This window comes from Centroberyx gerrardi, chromosome 13, assembly GCF_048128805.1.
Source record: "Centroberyx gerrardi isolate f3 chromosome 13, fCenGer3.hap1.cur.20231027, whole genome shotgun sequence".
Classification (NCBI taxonomy): domain Eukaryota; kingdom Metazoa; phylum Chordata; class Actinopteri; order Beryciformes; family Berycidae; genus Centroberyx; species Centroberyx gerrardi.
Window position 1 is genome coordinate 23,953,637 of NC_136009.1, and position 16,445 is coordinate 23,970,081.

General features: G+C 42.1%; 1 protein-coding gene across 1 annotated transcript in view; it reads right to left on the bottom strand.

Moving 5' to 3' along the window:
* The window catches only part of tep1 (telomerase-associated protein 1), a 36,814-nt gene that overhangs the window by 12,212 nt on the left and 8,157 nt on the right, over positions 1-16,445 (bottom strand). The window contains exons 9-36 of the mRNA XM_071921595.2: positions 15,953-16,110; positions 15,333-15,442; positions 14,456-14,534; positions 13,578-13,770; positions 12,721-13,027; positions 12,394-12,621; positions 11,893-12,014; positions 11,520-11,585; positions 11,193-11,336; positions 9,699-9,990; positions 8,943-9,064; positions 8,535-8,648; positions 7,985-8,102; positions 7,521-7,709; positions 6,806-6,993; positions 6,544-6,685; positions 5,141-5,320; positions 4,831-4,923; positions 4,352-4,487; positions 3,312-3,471; positions 2,487-2,620; positions 2,304-2,392; positions 1,786-1,900; positions 1,570-1,596; positions 1,229-1,439; positions 813-933; positions 349-473; positions 113-212 (exon numbers count right to left, since the gene is read on the bottom strand). Coding sequence (XP_071777696.2) covers positions 113-212; positions 349-473; positions 813-933; positions 1,229-1,439; positions 1,570-1,596; positions 1,786-1,900; positions 2,304-2,392; positions 2,487-2,620; positions 3,312-3,471; positions 4,352-4,487; positions 4,831-4,923; positions 5,141-5,320; positions 6,544-6,685; positions 6,806-6,993; positions 7,521-7,709; positions 7,985-8,102; positions 8,535-8,648; positions 8,943-9,064; positions 9,699-9,990; positions 11,193-11,336; positions 11,520-11,585; positions 11,893-12,014; positions 12,394-12,621; positions 12,721-13,027; positions 13,578-13,770; positions 14,456-14,534; positions 15,333-15,442; positions 15,953-16,110 — 4,063 coding nt within the window. The remainder of the gene's footprint in view (positions 1-112; positions 213-348; positions 474-812; positions 934-1,228; positions 1,440-1,569; positions 1,597-1,785; positions 1,901-2,303; positions 2,393-2,486; positions 2,621-3,311; positions 3,472-4,351; positions 4,488-4,830; positions 4,924-5,140; positions 5,321-6,543; positions 6,686-6,805; positions 6,994-7,520; positions 7,710-7,984; positions 8,103-8,534; positions 8,649-8,942; positions 9,065-9,698; positions 9,991-11,192; positions 11,337-11,519; positions 11,586-11,892; positions 12,015-12,393; positions 12,622-12,720; positions 13,028-13,577; positions 13,771-14,455; positions 14,535-15,332; positions 15,443-15,952; positions 16,111-16,445) is intronic.

Genomic DNA, 16,445 nt, shown 5'->3' on the forward strand with positions numbered 1-16,445 from the left:
GTTAATAATACAGTGATAGCATAATTTAATTATAGTAAATTATACTACTATAGTATAATAATAAAAGTAATTAGTAGCATAAAAGTAACAGTTTGATGTAATTGACACTAACTTTAAGCATGAAGTCCAGGGACACAGTTGCAAGGTGCTTCCTGTCTGCAGTGACATCACTTCCTGTTATCGTATTAGAGTGGCCATCAATAAGAGCAGTCCTGCAAGGAGAAGAAGCAGAGTTAGACAGGTCAGTTAATTCAAACGTCATTAGGCTGGAGACATAAAACTGAATCCGGCAGGAGTCGGTTTAAGATCTGAGGCTTTCTGTAAACTCTCCTCCAACCTTCCTCTCACCTGCAGCCGCTCTCCATGTCCCACATCTCTATCCGTCCGTCAAAAGAGGTGGTGGCAAGAAGCCCGTCCTTCAGGAAGACACAGCTGGAGATGCCGTCACAGCTGCTCACCAGCGACCTCACTTCCTGTTCACGGCCAGGAGAGAGTTGATTGGTTTATTCAAATAATAATAATAATAATAATATACCTTTTGACATTTACTCGGCTGTTTATTTCTTATCAATTCCACCACCAAGTGCAATAACTGTACAGGAATTTGTCTTGGTAGCATTGGTGAAAAGACATTGACTGAAGCAACAGAAACCATGAATAAGTTTATGAGGCTACAAAATAAAAGACATGATCAAGAACACACAGGAGCAGGGAAGCATAAAACAGTTATCTTCTAGTAGAACAGCAGTTATAGGTCTAAAAAAAATCCCTGAAATCTTGAAAGAAATCTGAAAAAAAGAAAGTGTTCCCACCTGTCCCGTCTGTGTGTGGATGAAATGCAGCGTTCCCTTTCCAGTACCAACCACCATCAGCCCTCCGTCTGGACTCACAACCACACAGGTGGGTTCAGAGGAGAAGGTCGAGACCAGCTCACTGGGTCGAAACACACAAGACCAACATCACTTCATATTAATTACAATTTAATACCAAACTTACAGAGCTGAAAATACAAGAGAAAAGCCTTATAAACGCGAGATATCTTCGCATCTGAATGAAAATATGAATATCTTCGTTCCCTCTAAAAAGAGAAATGAATGGTCCAAGGGGAAGACGTTTTCCTCAGATACATTTTCAATGTTAAGATGCAACTGGTGGATTTAGGAAAGACTCCCGACATCCCACCTTAACCACACACTCCTTAACTGCACCTTGAAAACAACGTGCTTACCAGGTCTCTCGTAGGATCTGATGGTCGTTGTTTAGCCACTGAACAACCCGAGCGCCTCCTTTTCCCATCAGGCCTTGCGCCCAGGTGTGAGCAGAGGTCTGGGGAGGCTCGTTGAGGGCCTGCTGGACAAAAAGGGCCGGCCAGGAGGAAAGGAGGGGGGCGTGACGCCGCAGGAAGCCCCGGCACTCCTCCATATCGCCCTGGAAGCTGCCTGAGGGACACAGAAGAGGAACAAAACACTGTTGGCTGGAATATGTATTTTAGGTTTTGAGAGGTACCAAATGCACACACGAACACACACACACACACACACACACACACACACACACACAAACCATTACCTGAAGGCGCAGACTTATTCTTCTTGTCTGCAGGAAAGACAGAAGAAATGTGAGGATTTTTTGTTTAACCATCATTCATTTCAGCAACACACTGCTTCATATCCATATAGTTGTAAACACATGCAAAGGCAAGATTTATCATAGAAAGACCATCCAAACTAATGAAAGCTATTGCCATAACAATCTTGTTCATGATGAGATGCTCCAGTGACTCACCATACAAGCTGTAGGTCTCCAGGATGTGGTGCAGGAGGCCGTGGCGAACATTAGCATACAGGAAGTAGTAACTGGACAGCAGGGAGTAGAGGGCCTCCCATTGGTCGCTTCCCATCTAACCAAAGCCAAATATAAGCAGCCAGGAGTCATAAAATGTACAGTAAATATCATCACTATCTGATCACTGGAAGATTTGTCTGAACAAGGCAAAGATGTATTAATTTCTCTGAATACATGCAATGCTTGCTTCTTGAAAAATAAGCTGATTTTACTGACTGGACATTTCCTTTTGCTACCAAACGCTCGTTACACAATGAAGAGCTTAACGACTACTTTCTTTTAATTTCATTGCAAAGTATTGATCAAAGTCTATTAGTGAAGATCAGATCAAACACCTGGTAGTTGGAATGCCAGTGGTTTTGTGAGTTTGACCGAGTTTGTAAACAAGCGGCAAATCATTACCTATTTCTTATGGCCGATAGCATTTCTGTGATGGGTGGTGATGGAAGGCTACTAACCAGGTGTGAAGGCAGGTGCATGATGGAGTTGGCCTCACAGTGAAGGAATGTGTCGGCTCCCTGCGGGTCGGCCAGCGCCCACAGATGAGCTGTGGAAAGAGACGGTAGAGTTGATACAACAGGCCTCTAAAATAAAAGGAATTACGCTTTGAGAATTTAAAAAACAAACTGTGTGCGCTTTACCCGACAGTACGAGATGAGCTCTGCTTCTGTCACCTTCAGCCGGGAGGAGGAACTCCTCAAAGGCCCGCCTCACCTCAGGATTGGTCAGAGCCAGCAGGTCGTCAGCGCCGTGGCAGTGAGACGGACCGATCAGGCTGCAAATGAGAATCAAAATATGTGTTTTAATAACTCCTCAAGGATTGTTGTCCATTACTTTACTCATGCCTCAGTATATCTCTGTGGGCAATTTTCCCCAAAATGTGCACTTGGCCCCTGGCTTAGAAGGAATCTAAAGCGCACAATCAGTATAAACCATTTGCGTTGTCATTTTTATATCAATCTATAGAATATTCAGGGATGTGATGAAGAACACAAAAGGGTAATCTAAGATCAGAAAATAGATGTATGGTCAAAAATATTGAAATCCAGGGAAAAAGATGTTTCTACATTCAAACTAATGCCTAAACATTGTCTGTACTCTTTCTCTTTGCCATTAAAATGAGTGCAGAACCCATTTTAACTTGAATTCTGGACTGCTACATATGGCGATGCGAACCAATTTGAGTCTAGAGAGTAATAAACAACAACAACAAAAACATGAAATCCGGAACTAAAAAAAATAAAAACTCACATACTACATATTATAGGCGAGAGGGGAAGACAAAAAACAGCCTTTGGCTTGATGTGAGTGTATTGTGATTTTCTGCCATTGTTTCATGGTGTAAGAGATGAATTTTCAAGTGCAAGCAAAGTCCCTAAGGGAGTGGATTGTCGTTGAACTGGGATCCATAGCTCCGTAAACTCACACTGGAGTATATCTCTATAAGCTCCAACTGGGACTCATACCTCTGTAAACTCCGCACTATATGGGTGAAAGTTGCCATGGGAACGCGTCCTTTGGGCTTCCTGGACAGGTACAGCGCGTCCTGCCATGTGACCTGCCCGTCCCGTGAGGATAGGTCATTACATATGTTCAGTACACCGTACAGGTCTCTCTCCCTTAGACCTGTGGATCGAGAGAGGAACATGTCAAAGGAACCACAGTCACTTCAGCAACAAGTGTAGCCTGTTAACACTGACAGCATCATCTGACTGACCACAAAATACTGTAATAACCTTTTATACAGCACATAACACTGTAATAACAAGTCCTTTATAAACAGATTATGAACAAATCAAAAGGCCAGTACCGGTACCTTTGTGTTTGATGAGCCTAACACAAGCCAAGTGAAGTAGTTTCATGCAAAGTTTCATGAAGTAAAACATTGTTAAATTCGAAAAAAATAGGAAAAAGGTATTAAAAATTGCACTCTTCAGTACTGTATAAATATTATTTCCATCTTCTTATTTATTTATTTCGATATACCATGTGTCAAAATAACCCTAACCCTCTTTTCTTTTGCGTCCTGCACATAAAGAATGCAAATTAAAATGTGACTTGTTTCAGAAACACTATTCACCAGGTCTGGTGCACAGACAGAGCAACATTCAGACTTGGGTTTAATCGTGTTTAGTGTTTTTTTTTTAACCTGCTTGGAGTACCAGATGGCATCAGTTAAGCCATCATTTGCAGATAAATATACAAAATAGATTTTCAAATACTTTCCTGTGGCTGTGGCTGTGTAAAATTTCTGGCACTCACTGTTTGTACTGTATCATGTGGAGAACATAGACAAAATTGTGTCACTGCAATTAACACCCAGGTTCAAATTCAGCTAATGTATCCCACTGAATATTCTGGCATTCACTGTATTGTACCATTTACCAACTCCCATCCATATGGCACTCCAAACAGGTTAAACATAATGCTAAGAATTATGTGAAAATACTGTTTTGACTCAGGTGTGGTTAGATATACATCTGGTGTAACATGAGCAGCATCTTACCGGCGGTGCTGACAGTGAGAGCAGCCAGGGCGGAGCGGAGTCCCACCACTCCTCTGTACTGGCAGCACAGCCGGTCCAGACTGTGCTGCACCAGCTGGCTCAGAGACTGGGGCAGGCTCTGCAGGCTCTCCTTCATCTGAGGCACAAGGACAGATGTTAGCATAATCATCATCGCCGTTATTATCAAGCTACTTGCGATGTGCACCAAGGTACGATGACATCTGGCAGCAGAGCGGTCTAATGTTTAGAGAAACCACCTGGAGGAAAGGGACAGGTGGAAAGACGAATTTCCCCGCAAGGACTTCATTCATAAACATGGCATTCATGATGCAAAGATTAGGGGTTCAATTCCCACTGAGGTCACACAGTCTGTAAATGTGTGCACTGATTGTATTGAAAGAAGCTTTGGATTAAAGTGTCCACCAAATGGCATCACCACAACCAACACTGCAATATGTCAAAAGTGATTGATATCAGACCTTATCGAAGGAGGCAAAGTTCCTCAGGTCTTCACAGGCCAGGTGAAGGTAGAGAGGGCTCACCGCTCCCTTCTTCATCATCAGAGTCTGGAGCTGAACAAGTACACACACAACATTTAGGATATACAAACTAACAAACTGACTGATTGAGAAAACAGGATTATTTCAATTAGAATGAGTCTCGGGCATAGTCTTCAACGTATAAATGGGAGTCTAATGCACAGAAGCAGGATTTGGTGAGTAGGAACACCAAACTGTCAACCAATGTTGGCACTTCGCCTATGCAGACTATAAAAGTGATGAGAAGAACCTGGTTGTTGAATGCGGAGTCACTGAGTTTCTTCCCGAAGACATCCAGGCCCTTCTGAACGATCTCCTTCCGGTCCGGCATAGAAAGCTGTCCCAGGGCAAACAGCACGGCCCCTTTCTTCTTGGCAAGGGTTTGTAACAGTGCCGAACGGGACGTGACGCTTACTACCAAACACAAACCCTGACAAGAGAAAGGAAAATATGGGTTTCACTACACATCCTCACATTCAACATATTTAACCTTGCCTCAGCTGCATGAATTTATTTATCTACGAATGACTGTATATTCAACTGGACATAAAGTAACCCTTGTGTATAGAGAGTGATGAAGCAGCTTAGTGAATTGTTCACACCAATCTTATAGATACAGGTAGAGAGGTGGGGCTGAGAAAAAACAAGAAAAAACTAGCGGAGTACATATTCATCCCCTACTCATAGAGTCCCATCCAAACAGGGTGGGAACTGAACCCCAGCCACCAGCCAAATGCTGGTAATTTTGGCTTAAGACTGCATACTCAACAAGCAGCTTTGGGAGGAAACAAACCATTTGGAGGTTTTCCTCTAAAACTATAGCCAGCTGGGTAACATTTTAATTCTTTTGGTAAAAATCAGCCATTGTGGCCTGTGTGCAAAAAAAGTTAATTTCCTGCCTCCAAACCATGATTTTTTAAAATCACCATTTAACCAAATCTATCCATTTTGTATTTTGTTAGCTTGTCAACTTTTAAATATTGGGATGTCTCTGCTGTTAGATTGTAAAAATGTCAAGAATTAGCATTGCTAGGTAGCTAGCTAGCTGCACCCCACAAGTACATGTGTGTATTGAATGTGGGAACAGATAATAGACAGGCTTATCTAACTGTGCGTTCATGTGCTGGTGGGAAGGCCCAAGTCGGCTGCATTCATGTGCCAATTTGTCGGAAAATCAAACCTGGAAGACATACGATAAGCAAAAATGGTCCTGCAGCTAAACAATCCAATTAAACTTCATTCAAACAAATGTTAGGTTTTAGTCTGGTTAACTTCAAACTTGCAATAAATGTGCATGTGTATGTGTTTTCTACGGAGCCCCTAAAGTCCCGAAAGGTGATATTTTTTTATCTTGTGCGCACAAGTTAATTATCTTGTGGGAACAAGTTATTATCTTGTGCGCACAAGGTAATTAACTTGTGCGCACAAGATAAAAAAATATCACCTTTCAGGACTTTAGGGGCTCCGTAGTTTTCTTACTGTTGACTCACAAAACTTTTTTGCCTTGTTGAGAAGGTTAAAGGTCACCATTGCGTCATAACTCGGAAACTCAGGTAGAAAAAGTTTCCGACCCACTTGGGAGGGCATTTCCAAGTAGGAAATTTGTTTTTCAGATTTATGCGATAGCACATGAATGCACAATGTGTGACTGACCTGTGGGAGCTGCTGTGGTATCCAATCAGAGTTGAGCTGGCCCCTGCTGTCTCGGACGAGGTCCACCCCATCAACCAGCAGGGCCAGCGGTTGGTCCTTTTTGGTGTCACTCAACTTGGAGTGAAATTCTGCCAGCAAATCTCTATGATAAAAATATATGATTGGACATAGATTGTAAAAAAGTTTTAGTGCAGGAACAATACGACACACGCCTTGACTGCTTGGAGGAAACTTCCACAGCAGTAGATTCCATTGAACTTACTTGTAAGATGGAGGAAGGGGCGATTCCTCCTCAGTATCCTTCGTTTTCCTCAGCCACTGGATGGCGCATCGCAGAAGGTTTTCCACGGAGCGAGCGGATTGGCTAGCAGACGTAGAGTAGGAAATGACATCACAGCCCAGTTTTTTCTTGGACTTATCTCCGGTTCTGAGGGCGTTTGCTAGAGCGGCCTGTATGGAGGGAGGTGAGGATTCAATTCTGAGGTCATTTTTGAGGTCGTAGTTTTGTGGCATTTAGCAACTATCCTGTTTAGAGTCCGTCTATCCTATTCGGTGAACTTAACCTCTTTCCGATGCAGTTCGTCTGTATTTGGCTGTGTTGTCATGACTTTCGAGACCGTTACCCTTGCCACATTAAATAATTTAGCAGTTTTTATGGCTGGTGCCCTTGCAATTTCGACACAGGTTATTTCACCTTTTTGGATCTGTGTTCGTTGCCTCACATTGCTTTGAAAACACAAAAGTGTTGATTGTCAGACCGCTTTTACAGCTAAAAGATACTGCCAACTGGCATTCAGCTTAATATGACTCACCTGTGTAGCTACCTTTGAAATTGTACTTTAGTTACTTCAAATTATGTCTTTATGTCCATGTGGTGTTTCCGTCACTTTGTCCACCCCCTGTATACATCCTATACATTTGGTCCACAACAGGTTAGCATGAATGACAGTCTTGTGTGTTTGAGTCCAGTAATTTACCATGAAGACAGTTTTGCCCTCTCCAGGCGCTCCCTCCACCAGCACCATGCCTCCTTTGGCCTGGACCTCCTGGACCTTCTCCGCCGCCCCGGCCAGCAGCTTGGCCCGGCCGTAGAACTGCCTCTGCAGCGCCCCCTGGTGCACCTGCTGCTCGCTCACATCCGACGCAGCCTCGGCCTCATCGTCCTCCTGCCAATCAGAGAACACAAATAAGACGTTTGTTTGGGATCTGCTGTATGTTTGGCATGTTGAAAATTGCCGTGGGTAGCTCGCTAGAATGAATCCCATAAATCAGTAAAGTCCTAGTACTGTTGAGAATTGTCATAAGTGATTAGAGAGAAAATACCTTTTTGCTTAGACTGGGGATTGATTATAAATATGAATGCAAGTAGTAGTTTATGAATTTCAAATGTATTTTTGGGGGGTTAGGGTTTGGAAGTAACTGTATCATCAAAGTAACTGACTTCTATAAACTGCTTCAGCACAGACGTCCAGAGGTCTTCCAGCACCGCCTTGCCAAAGTCCTCCAGGCCTTTCAGATAGGGCTTCCCCTCCACAACGCCTCCCCACTCACACGGGTAACTGGGACAGAAAGACACACATGTAGGCTCAGTTAGTGATATTTTACTGTGGTAGAACATTTGAAGGGTTTCATTCCAAAATGCTATGTATCTATTCTGGAAAAATGTTGCTTCATCAAATTCATTGGTCAATAAAACAGATGATTTTATCCTCAAAAATATGAACTACCTTGTAAGCAAAGGTTTTAAGATGACTTTTAGATGGATATTAACCCATAATGTGGTTTACTTGTGTGCCAGAAATCAATTTGTCAAAGCAGGTATTCGTCTTTTCCAAATGGTAGATACTGTATCTCACTTTGGAGTGAAGCTCTTCATGTTTGGTCAACATTTTCCTCACAAATTACACATATTATGGCATTCTGTATCCTGGATCCAAGAGGAAATTTTGCCTGTTTGCCTGTACTTCTGTGAATGTGACTGAAGCACTCACTTCTCAGTGACTTTCACATCACTGGCCAGGATCCTACTCTTCAGGTCGGCCATTTTGGATTCAGCCTCCTGTGATTCTGGGGCAAAATCTGATCTCCACGCCACAGGAACTGATCTGAGAAACCACAGGCAGAAAATGCTTTAACATTAGGATTGATTATGCAGCAAACTGTGTAGCATTATAGCAATGAAAACCAATGTACTGGAATCACAAATATGTTACCAAGACATCTACACCATATGAGCACTGCTGTGTCATGGCATGTCCTCAAGAATCACTTATTTGCAAACGAGACAAATTTGATGCAGGAAGTATTTCATTTAAAGAGATGCATTCATTTAAGTTCAAGTAAAGAGTAAGGAAAGGGGGAAACGTTTGTGGTGTGAATGTGAGCATGGGACGTCATACTTGGTGAGGTTTGGATCCCTGAAGTAGCAGAACATGCGTTGGTGTGCGGTGTCGGGGTACAGAGCCTGGAACTGACGGATCTCCATCTCTGTGATGGACAGGCCTGCCGGGGCCGAGGCCAGCTGCACAGGGACAATGAGGTTATCTTACATTATTATATTAACAAAGGACATTGCTTTACATGCAAAAACAACTTTGTCAGACATCAATCCCATCCATTTTGAAGAACTTAACTAGAAAGTGGGGAAAATGCTCCCCAGCAATGGAAATGGTGTTTGACACAGAACCTAATATGATCCTGCAGAACCTGCCCTGCCCCTTCCTATACAATAACATAACTATCACAATAGCGGTTCTTCATCCTTATTCAGTATAACAGTTTATTTTATTGATATGGAATTTATAAGTTTGGTCATACACTTAATTTGCCCCAAAGTGTTTATAAAGTCCTACTTATTTATTGATGATTATATGATTCTATGGTCTGTAGTTTTAATTATACTTTATTTTTGTTTTTTTCCTTTTCTTTTCTTTATCCATTTTATTTTGTTATATTTACTGCACTTTGAAACCATGTTTATTTTAGTCCTTTCCCTTATTTTATTGAATTTTGTATCCACTGCTGAATTATTTTTATTCTGTTGTGATTTTATTTTGCTTCATGTTTGTAAAGCACTTTGTAACTCTGTTTTTGAACAGTGCTATAGACATAAAGTTTATTTTATAATTATTTTATTTCCTAACACCAGGTCTTACCCAGCTGTACTGCGGCAGGTCGGGCAGGTCGGGTCGGGGGGGTACCAGACCGTACCTCTCCCCCAGGATCCCCACCATCATCTGGCTGCGGCAGACCTCCGACAGGCACAGCTGGGCGGCCCGGCCCGACTCTTCCTCCGTCACGCCCCAGCGCAGCTCCACCTCCTGCAGGTAGAGGCAGTGCGGGGCGGCGCGGCGCCGGAGCTCCGGGAAGACGCTGCGCACCAGGACGTCGCGCTCTGCGTGCATGTCTCTGAAGGTGGAGGAGATGAACACGCGCACGCCTCGCCACCTGAGGGACACAGGCACCGGGAGAGAGACGGTGTTAAAGAGTAAGGTGGAGGGAGAGAGAGGGTGTTCAAGAGTAAGATGGAGGGAGAGAGAGGGTGTTCAAGAGTAAGATGGAGGGGAAACAGGTAAGAAAAAAGGTTGTGAAAAGAGGGGAGTAATACAGAATACAGAGTAGGGCTGAACAATTAATCGAAATTTGATCGAAATCGCAATATGGCCTACTAAAATTTTCAAATCGCAGGAGGCGCAATATTTGTTAAAGGCGAAATGTGTGTCAAAATACCATTTTAAATTAAATATTGTCGTGGTGCAGAGATGTCCTGGCCTACACATCATATTCTACAGACTTAAGAAAACATCTTTGTTTGGTACAGATCCCCACAAAAATCACACCATAATCATTTTAATACGTTTTTCAATGAAAATGAGAATAATGATGTAAAAATTATCATTCCTTCTAATATCGAAAATCATATCGCAATTGCAATATCAGTCAAAATAATCGCAATTACATATTTTTTCAAAATCGTTCAGCCCTAATACAGAGTACATTATCAATTTCGTTCTGTTCTCATCTGATTTCGTGGACAGCATGCCTTCAACTTGAGTATTTCTTTTTTTTCCCCATTTATCCTTTATTTAATCTTTTTCAAGACAGACCTGACAACCAAAACAAAACCCCCAACATTAACATGACAAAGAAAATATAAAACACAATTCAGTCACATGTTGAATCAGTCAGCAACATACATTCTACATACATTCTACATTTTAAAAAGCAATCACAAACACTGCAGAAAATGTGAAATATACCAGTTAATCACTGAGGGGGGCAAGAAGATCTAATTTCAAAATGCTTTATGGTCTTTTAGATTTATTAAAGTGCATAGTGTCAGGAACTCATCTTGCCAAGTTCAGAATTTATGCGTGGAGAATTTAAAACTAACCGGTCCTGTGATCTGGTTCCATAATTACTGGATTTAAAAGACAGTAGAGATGTGAAGTAGTATGGTATATTGATTCTATTACCTCTGCTAAGGAGTTTAGCCCCTGTTACTTAGTTCCTCTGTCAGCAGGATCTCTCAAAAACACACAAACAGATTTCTATTAAATTTGGTGGACAGACTGGAGTATTGTTCAGCATTGGCAGATGTTCGCATTCTTCTGAATATATTCTGATATTGTCGATGGAGGAAACATTACCTTAACTTGGGGCTGGCTGGTATTGGGGCCACACTGCTGGCGGTCTGAGGGTGTTTAGCTCCCTCTGGTGGTGGGATGTTGTGCAGTTTGTCTAAATGCTCCACATGGTCCAGCAGCCTGGACGATCCTCGTTCTGCCACAAACCTGAATGCATAGTAAAACAATATACATAAATAAATAAATAAACCAGTTTCGCCTATCCATGGGTTTGTAGCATCATGGGAAAACCAAGAGAGTTTGCTTTTAGGAGCCACTGGACTGAGATCAATATTTCTGTATCATCTAGATCGATGCATTTGGATGAGAATGAACAAGAGGACATTTCACCTGAGCATTTGTTCGCTGAAGCCTGACAGCGTCACGTTGTTCCTGTCTGGGTTGTGTTCTACGTCTCTGCAACAGGTAAACAAGAGAATATATGCACTCAACACAGGGTTAACAACAGGGAGGGAAATAGAAACCAGCCTCTAGCCAAATGATGCTAAATTTTGTCTGTGGCTGGTAAGTTTGTCTATTCTACCAGCCAGGTAAATCCTCATTAATATTCAGAAAATTTTGGTTGTGGCCAACGACTGTGGCCAGAGGGCAGAGAAGTTAATTTCCTGCCCTGCTTACTTATTATTATATAGTGCAAGCGATGCGTACTGTCTGTGAGAGCTAGGAGGAATAGTAGAAGACAGCAGAAAGTTGAGTTAGTTACCGCTCTGACAGGAAGATTTGCACCACAAGGGCCTTATTGTTCATTTCCTTCCTGTAGTAGTTGATGGCCCACTCAACTTCCTGATTAAGCCAATAGTCCGTCACCACGATGATGTTGTCCACCTGGGAGCACAAGTTCATCAGGTCAGCAGTCACAAAAAGAAAAAGCTTGTACCGTCATCTAAAGCAGCGGTTCTCAACCTTTGTGCCTGGAATGATTTTTATTGTCCCTTTACGGGCAGTTTCACTTGATTTGCCATTGGAGGAAGCTCAGAAATGTTTATTATTTACCAAGGAAAATGTGTTTATCCTAAGAACTGGACACATGATAGAACATTTCTATCTTTGAAACTGCAACCCTCCCCCAAATCCCCCAGGTTGAGGACCACTGATCTAAAAACTCAGCCATTCTGTTTGAATCAATGACATCTCCATTTTAATGACCTCATTCAGGATCAGCCGAACATATAAAAAGCAGGTATGGATGTATGAATAAACAAACCTTGTTTTTCTTCGTGAACACTTTGGAGAGGAAAGAATCAACCGATTTCCCGCTGTCATAGTCCGATTCAGATTCCTTTGTCTGCTTGATCACGCTCTTGACATTATCCAGAAGGACATCAGACTGCAGCTTGGCCTCTTCACAGCGATTCCAGTGGAATAAACACAGCTTGGCGTCCTCAGCGCTGTAGCCGATCATCAGAGAGAGCAAAGCTGCCACCTCCATCATCTGAGAGGAATTACACCAGACAAAAATGGGGAAAGCTCAGTATAAAACAATATTGCGCTCATTGATCTCATTTATCGCTAATCAGATAAAAGCCCTTACAGAAGGAGTGAGCACGTCATGCTCGTCTCCTTTTTTCTTCTTCCTTTTCTTCTCTTCCTCTTCTTCTTCTTCCTCCTCCTCCTCCTCCTCCTCATCCTTCTTCTTCTCCTCCTCCTCCTCCTCAGGGTCCGGCGGGAAGCAGAAGTCGTGTTTCTTGCTCCAGGACTCGTCGTCCCTCATGTTGCTGGAGAGCAAGACGACGGTTCGTCCGGGGAGCGGAGGCACGTTGTAACGGCAGGAGAGCTGCACCGCCGTCTCCAGAGCTTTGCGGTAGCGGTCCAACAGAGCCACGGTGTACTGCTTCTGTCTGATGGACGCACACAGACACACACATATAGAAACACACACAGTTTTTACCACGATTGTTACATTATGTTTTCTTTTCCATGTGGATGCATACTGTCTTTTTAATTCATATGACTACACAAATTTCCCATCTGAGTGGGAAAAAAAAGTGCGCCTGTACGGTTTTGCACTTAAGTCTAATACTCCTGGTCCCTCTTTGAAATGAGCCTCCAATTCATATAATATCCTATTCTCTACTGAGCGATCAACACTGTCATATTACTCTTTGGCTCCATTGAGGAGGAGGAGGAAGAGGAAGAAGAAGAAGAAGAAGAAGAAGAAGAAGCATCATTTTAGCTATATATCCTTTTTGTAAACAGTTTACAGAGCGCTTCACAATCAAGACAACCAACAATGAAAAGGAAACATCATTACATAAAAGCACATCTTTAGAAATAGGTCTAAAGAAGTGATTTCAAGTGGTAATCTGCAAGATCCTCGTTTTTTTTTATTTTGTTGACATCTTTGTTGACACTTTGGTGCAAAGTGAACAGTCTCTAGTTTATACATACTTGGCTTTTTGCAGCTGGGCCTTCTTCATACTGTACAGTCGGTAGACGAAGGGCACGCCCAGCGCCACCCTCATCCTCCTCCTGTGGGCCGTGTCCCAGTCCAGGCGCTTGAAGCGCTTGCTCTTAGGAATCCTCTTCAGGATGCCTTTCAAAATCTCCTTACAGGGGGGGAGCGCCTTCTGTGAGGCCGAGGCTGGAGGAGAGGCAGGCAAACAGTCACTCAAATACGGTATGTGTGCATTTGTTTGTATATGTATATGTTAAGGTTACACTTCGTTAAGTAGGGTTAGATCAATATATTTGTTTGCCAATGTATCTGGCTGCTGTTGGGCTTTTGTTATTGGCCAGTCATCTCATCCACTGTTCCTCCTTAACTACAGCTACATACAAACTATAAAACCTGCAATAAAGTTGTGTTTTCTTTCAATTATTTTAATTTATTAATTTAAATGTTCAATTATATTTTTTGTAAATGTATTCTTCATTGAAAGGCTTGAATGATGGGACTCCCAGAGTTTCCCCTCACCATTGAATAGGTGTGGTGGGTCAGCCTGACTTAAAGAGCTGCTAACACTAAAAGAGTTTCATCAGTCTGGGTTTCAACTGAGTTTTAGTGTCACATGATGGTCTAAATGCTGTTTCAAAGACTTTTCCACCTTGACAAGAATAAAATTGTGGGGAAAACAGTGAATACTTGACATTTTTTGGCATGAAAATGGTCAAACTTAAAGATATTAAATATTGGCTATAAGGGACTTCAGTCTAAAAACATCGATGTTGACTTTCAAAAACTCCTATCACTTGAACCCCAGTGTGTAAATGTATGCCTGGCTATGTGTCTGTGTCTGTCTGCATGTGTGTGTATGTGTGTAGCTCACCCAAACTGTTCAGCTCCATGATGACTTTGTAGGCAGCGAGGAATCTGAAGGGAAACTGTCTGCTCTGAATAACGGCTTTCTGTGACCAGATCACAACCAGACAGTTACACAGATCAGTTCATGAATTACGTTCCAAAACAGAGAAAGCACCATTGGAAAAATGTGACTACTATGAAAAAACATAATGGCACAAAACTAACAAATGAATATTATTTGAGTTAACTTGAACCCTTTTACTTACAAAATTTTAACATTATAGAGGATACCTTAACTTTTAATAACTTTATTTGTATGGCACTTTAAAAAAAAAAAAAAAAAGGTTTACAGAGCAGAAGTGGCAGAGTCACAATTTTAACTGCTTGAGACTTGACTTGATGCATGAAGAAAAGACTTGAGACTTGACTTGGGTTCTGGTGACTTGGGACTTGACTTTGACTTGTACTTTGATGACTTGAAAAGGTTTCTAAAGTCTTGACTTGAGATCTTGTGTTTGTGTAAATGACTCAGATTGAAAGTGATGAGATTTGTTCCACCAGACGACTGAATTTAAATTCTGTTTTCTGAATTTGTATGGAATGATTGAATTTATTGAAGTTGAAGCTGATTATAGAAATCAAACTCATGATGCTCTTACCAAGTTTTTATCCTGTTAAAACCATATTGCATTGAAAAGTCCTAGATATTTAGTTTTCTTTAAGATATTAAATTGATGCTGGACTCTTGATTTGTTCTGACTTGACTTGGAGTTCTACATTTAGACTTGGGACTTGACTTGAGACTTGTGCCTCAAGACTTGAGACTGACTTGGGACTCGAGCAATGTTGACTCGGTCACACCTCTGTTACAAAGTGCTTCACTATGGGGTTGAGAGTCTCACCTTATTGGTCAGTCTGCTGAGGATCTTCTGGTGATGAGTCTCACTGATGCCCTGAGTTATCATGTTCCTCAGGTTCCTCAGCATGGCCATGAAGGGAAGAGACTTGTTTTCTGTACAGTAGAAATATTTCTGTCAATGTGTGAGTGCGTGCATGTGTGTGTTTCTGTGTTTGGCTGCTCGAAAGTGTATTAGATATGCAAGAGCACAACTGTATGTGTGTGTGTGTGTGTGTTTGAGCATGTGCATCATATGCGAAGTGTTTTGTATGTATGTTTTTGACTGTATACATGTATGTGCGCTTGAACATGTGTATTCAGGTTTGTGTGTGTGTGTGCATTTCTTTACTCTATATATGCAATATTTGAGAATGTGTATTGTGTGTCTTGAAAATGTTGAGTATGCATTTGTAGTTGTATGTATGTATATTAGTATGTTTGAAAGTGTGTTTATGTGTGTGACTGTATACTGTGTGTAACTGTTGAACACCAGTACGCACAGGGTTGCGTGTGTGTGCGTATCAAAGTGATTTGTACATGTGTACAGAATTGCTGGAAAAGAGTATGCATGCTCAGTGGACTTTCTCTGGATTTAAAAAGTATGTCTATTTGTACTGAGCGCACCTATGAGCTTCTCCCAGGTGGCGGCTTTGTTGCCCTGCTGACTGAGCAGACGCTCCCACGTCTCCGGCTCCTTCAGCCTCATCCGCTTCCCGGCTCGCTCCCTGTCCCACACGCCGCTCAACCCGCTGTGGGTGAACGCCTTCAGGTCGGCAGGATACCTGGGACACACACACACATATCACAGTGTATTTTAAAGCTGCAAGTAGGACGTGCCCAGAGGTAGTCAAGTGGTAAGTCACCCGCCTCTGGAACAACGGAGATCGAATTTTCTTTCTCTCCTGTGTCTCCCTTGCTACTTTCCAGCCGTATAAATGAAGAATAAACGTCTGAAGGGTTAGGGTTAGTGAAAGGTTAGGGTAAGTGAAATTCCTAGTTTCCTTTAAAGAAAATACTGCAAGTAGGTCAAAAAGGGCCTGCAGCATATGATAGTTCATTTACATGTACAGGTACAGATAAATGTACTATCATGCATATTTACATGTCCTAGGAATTT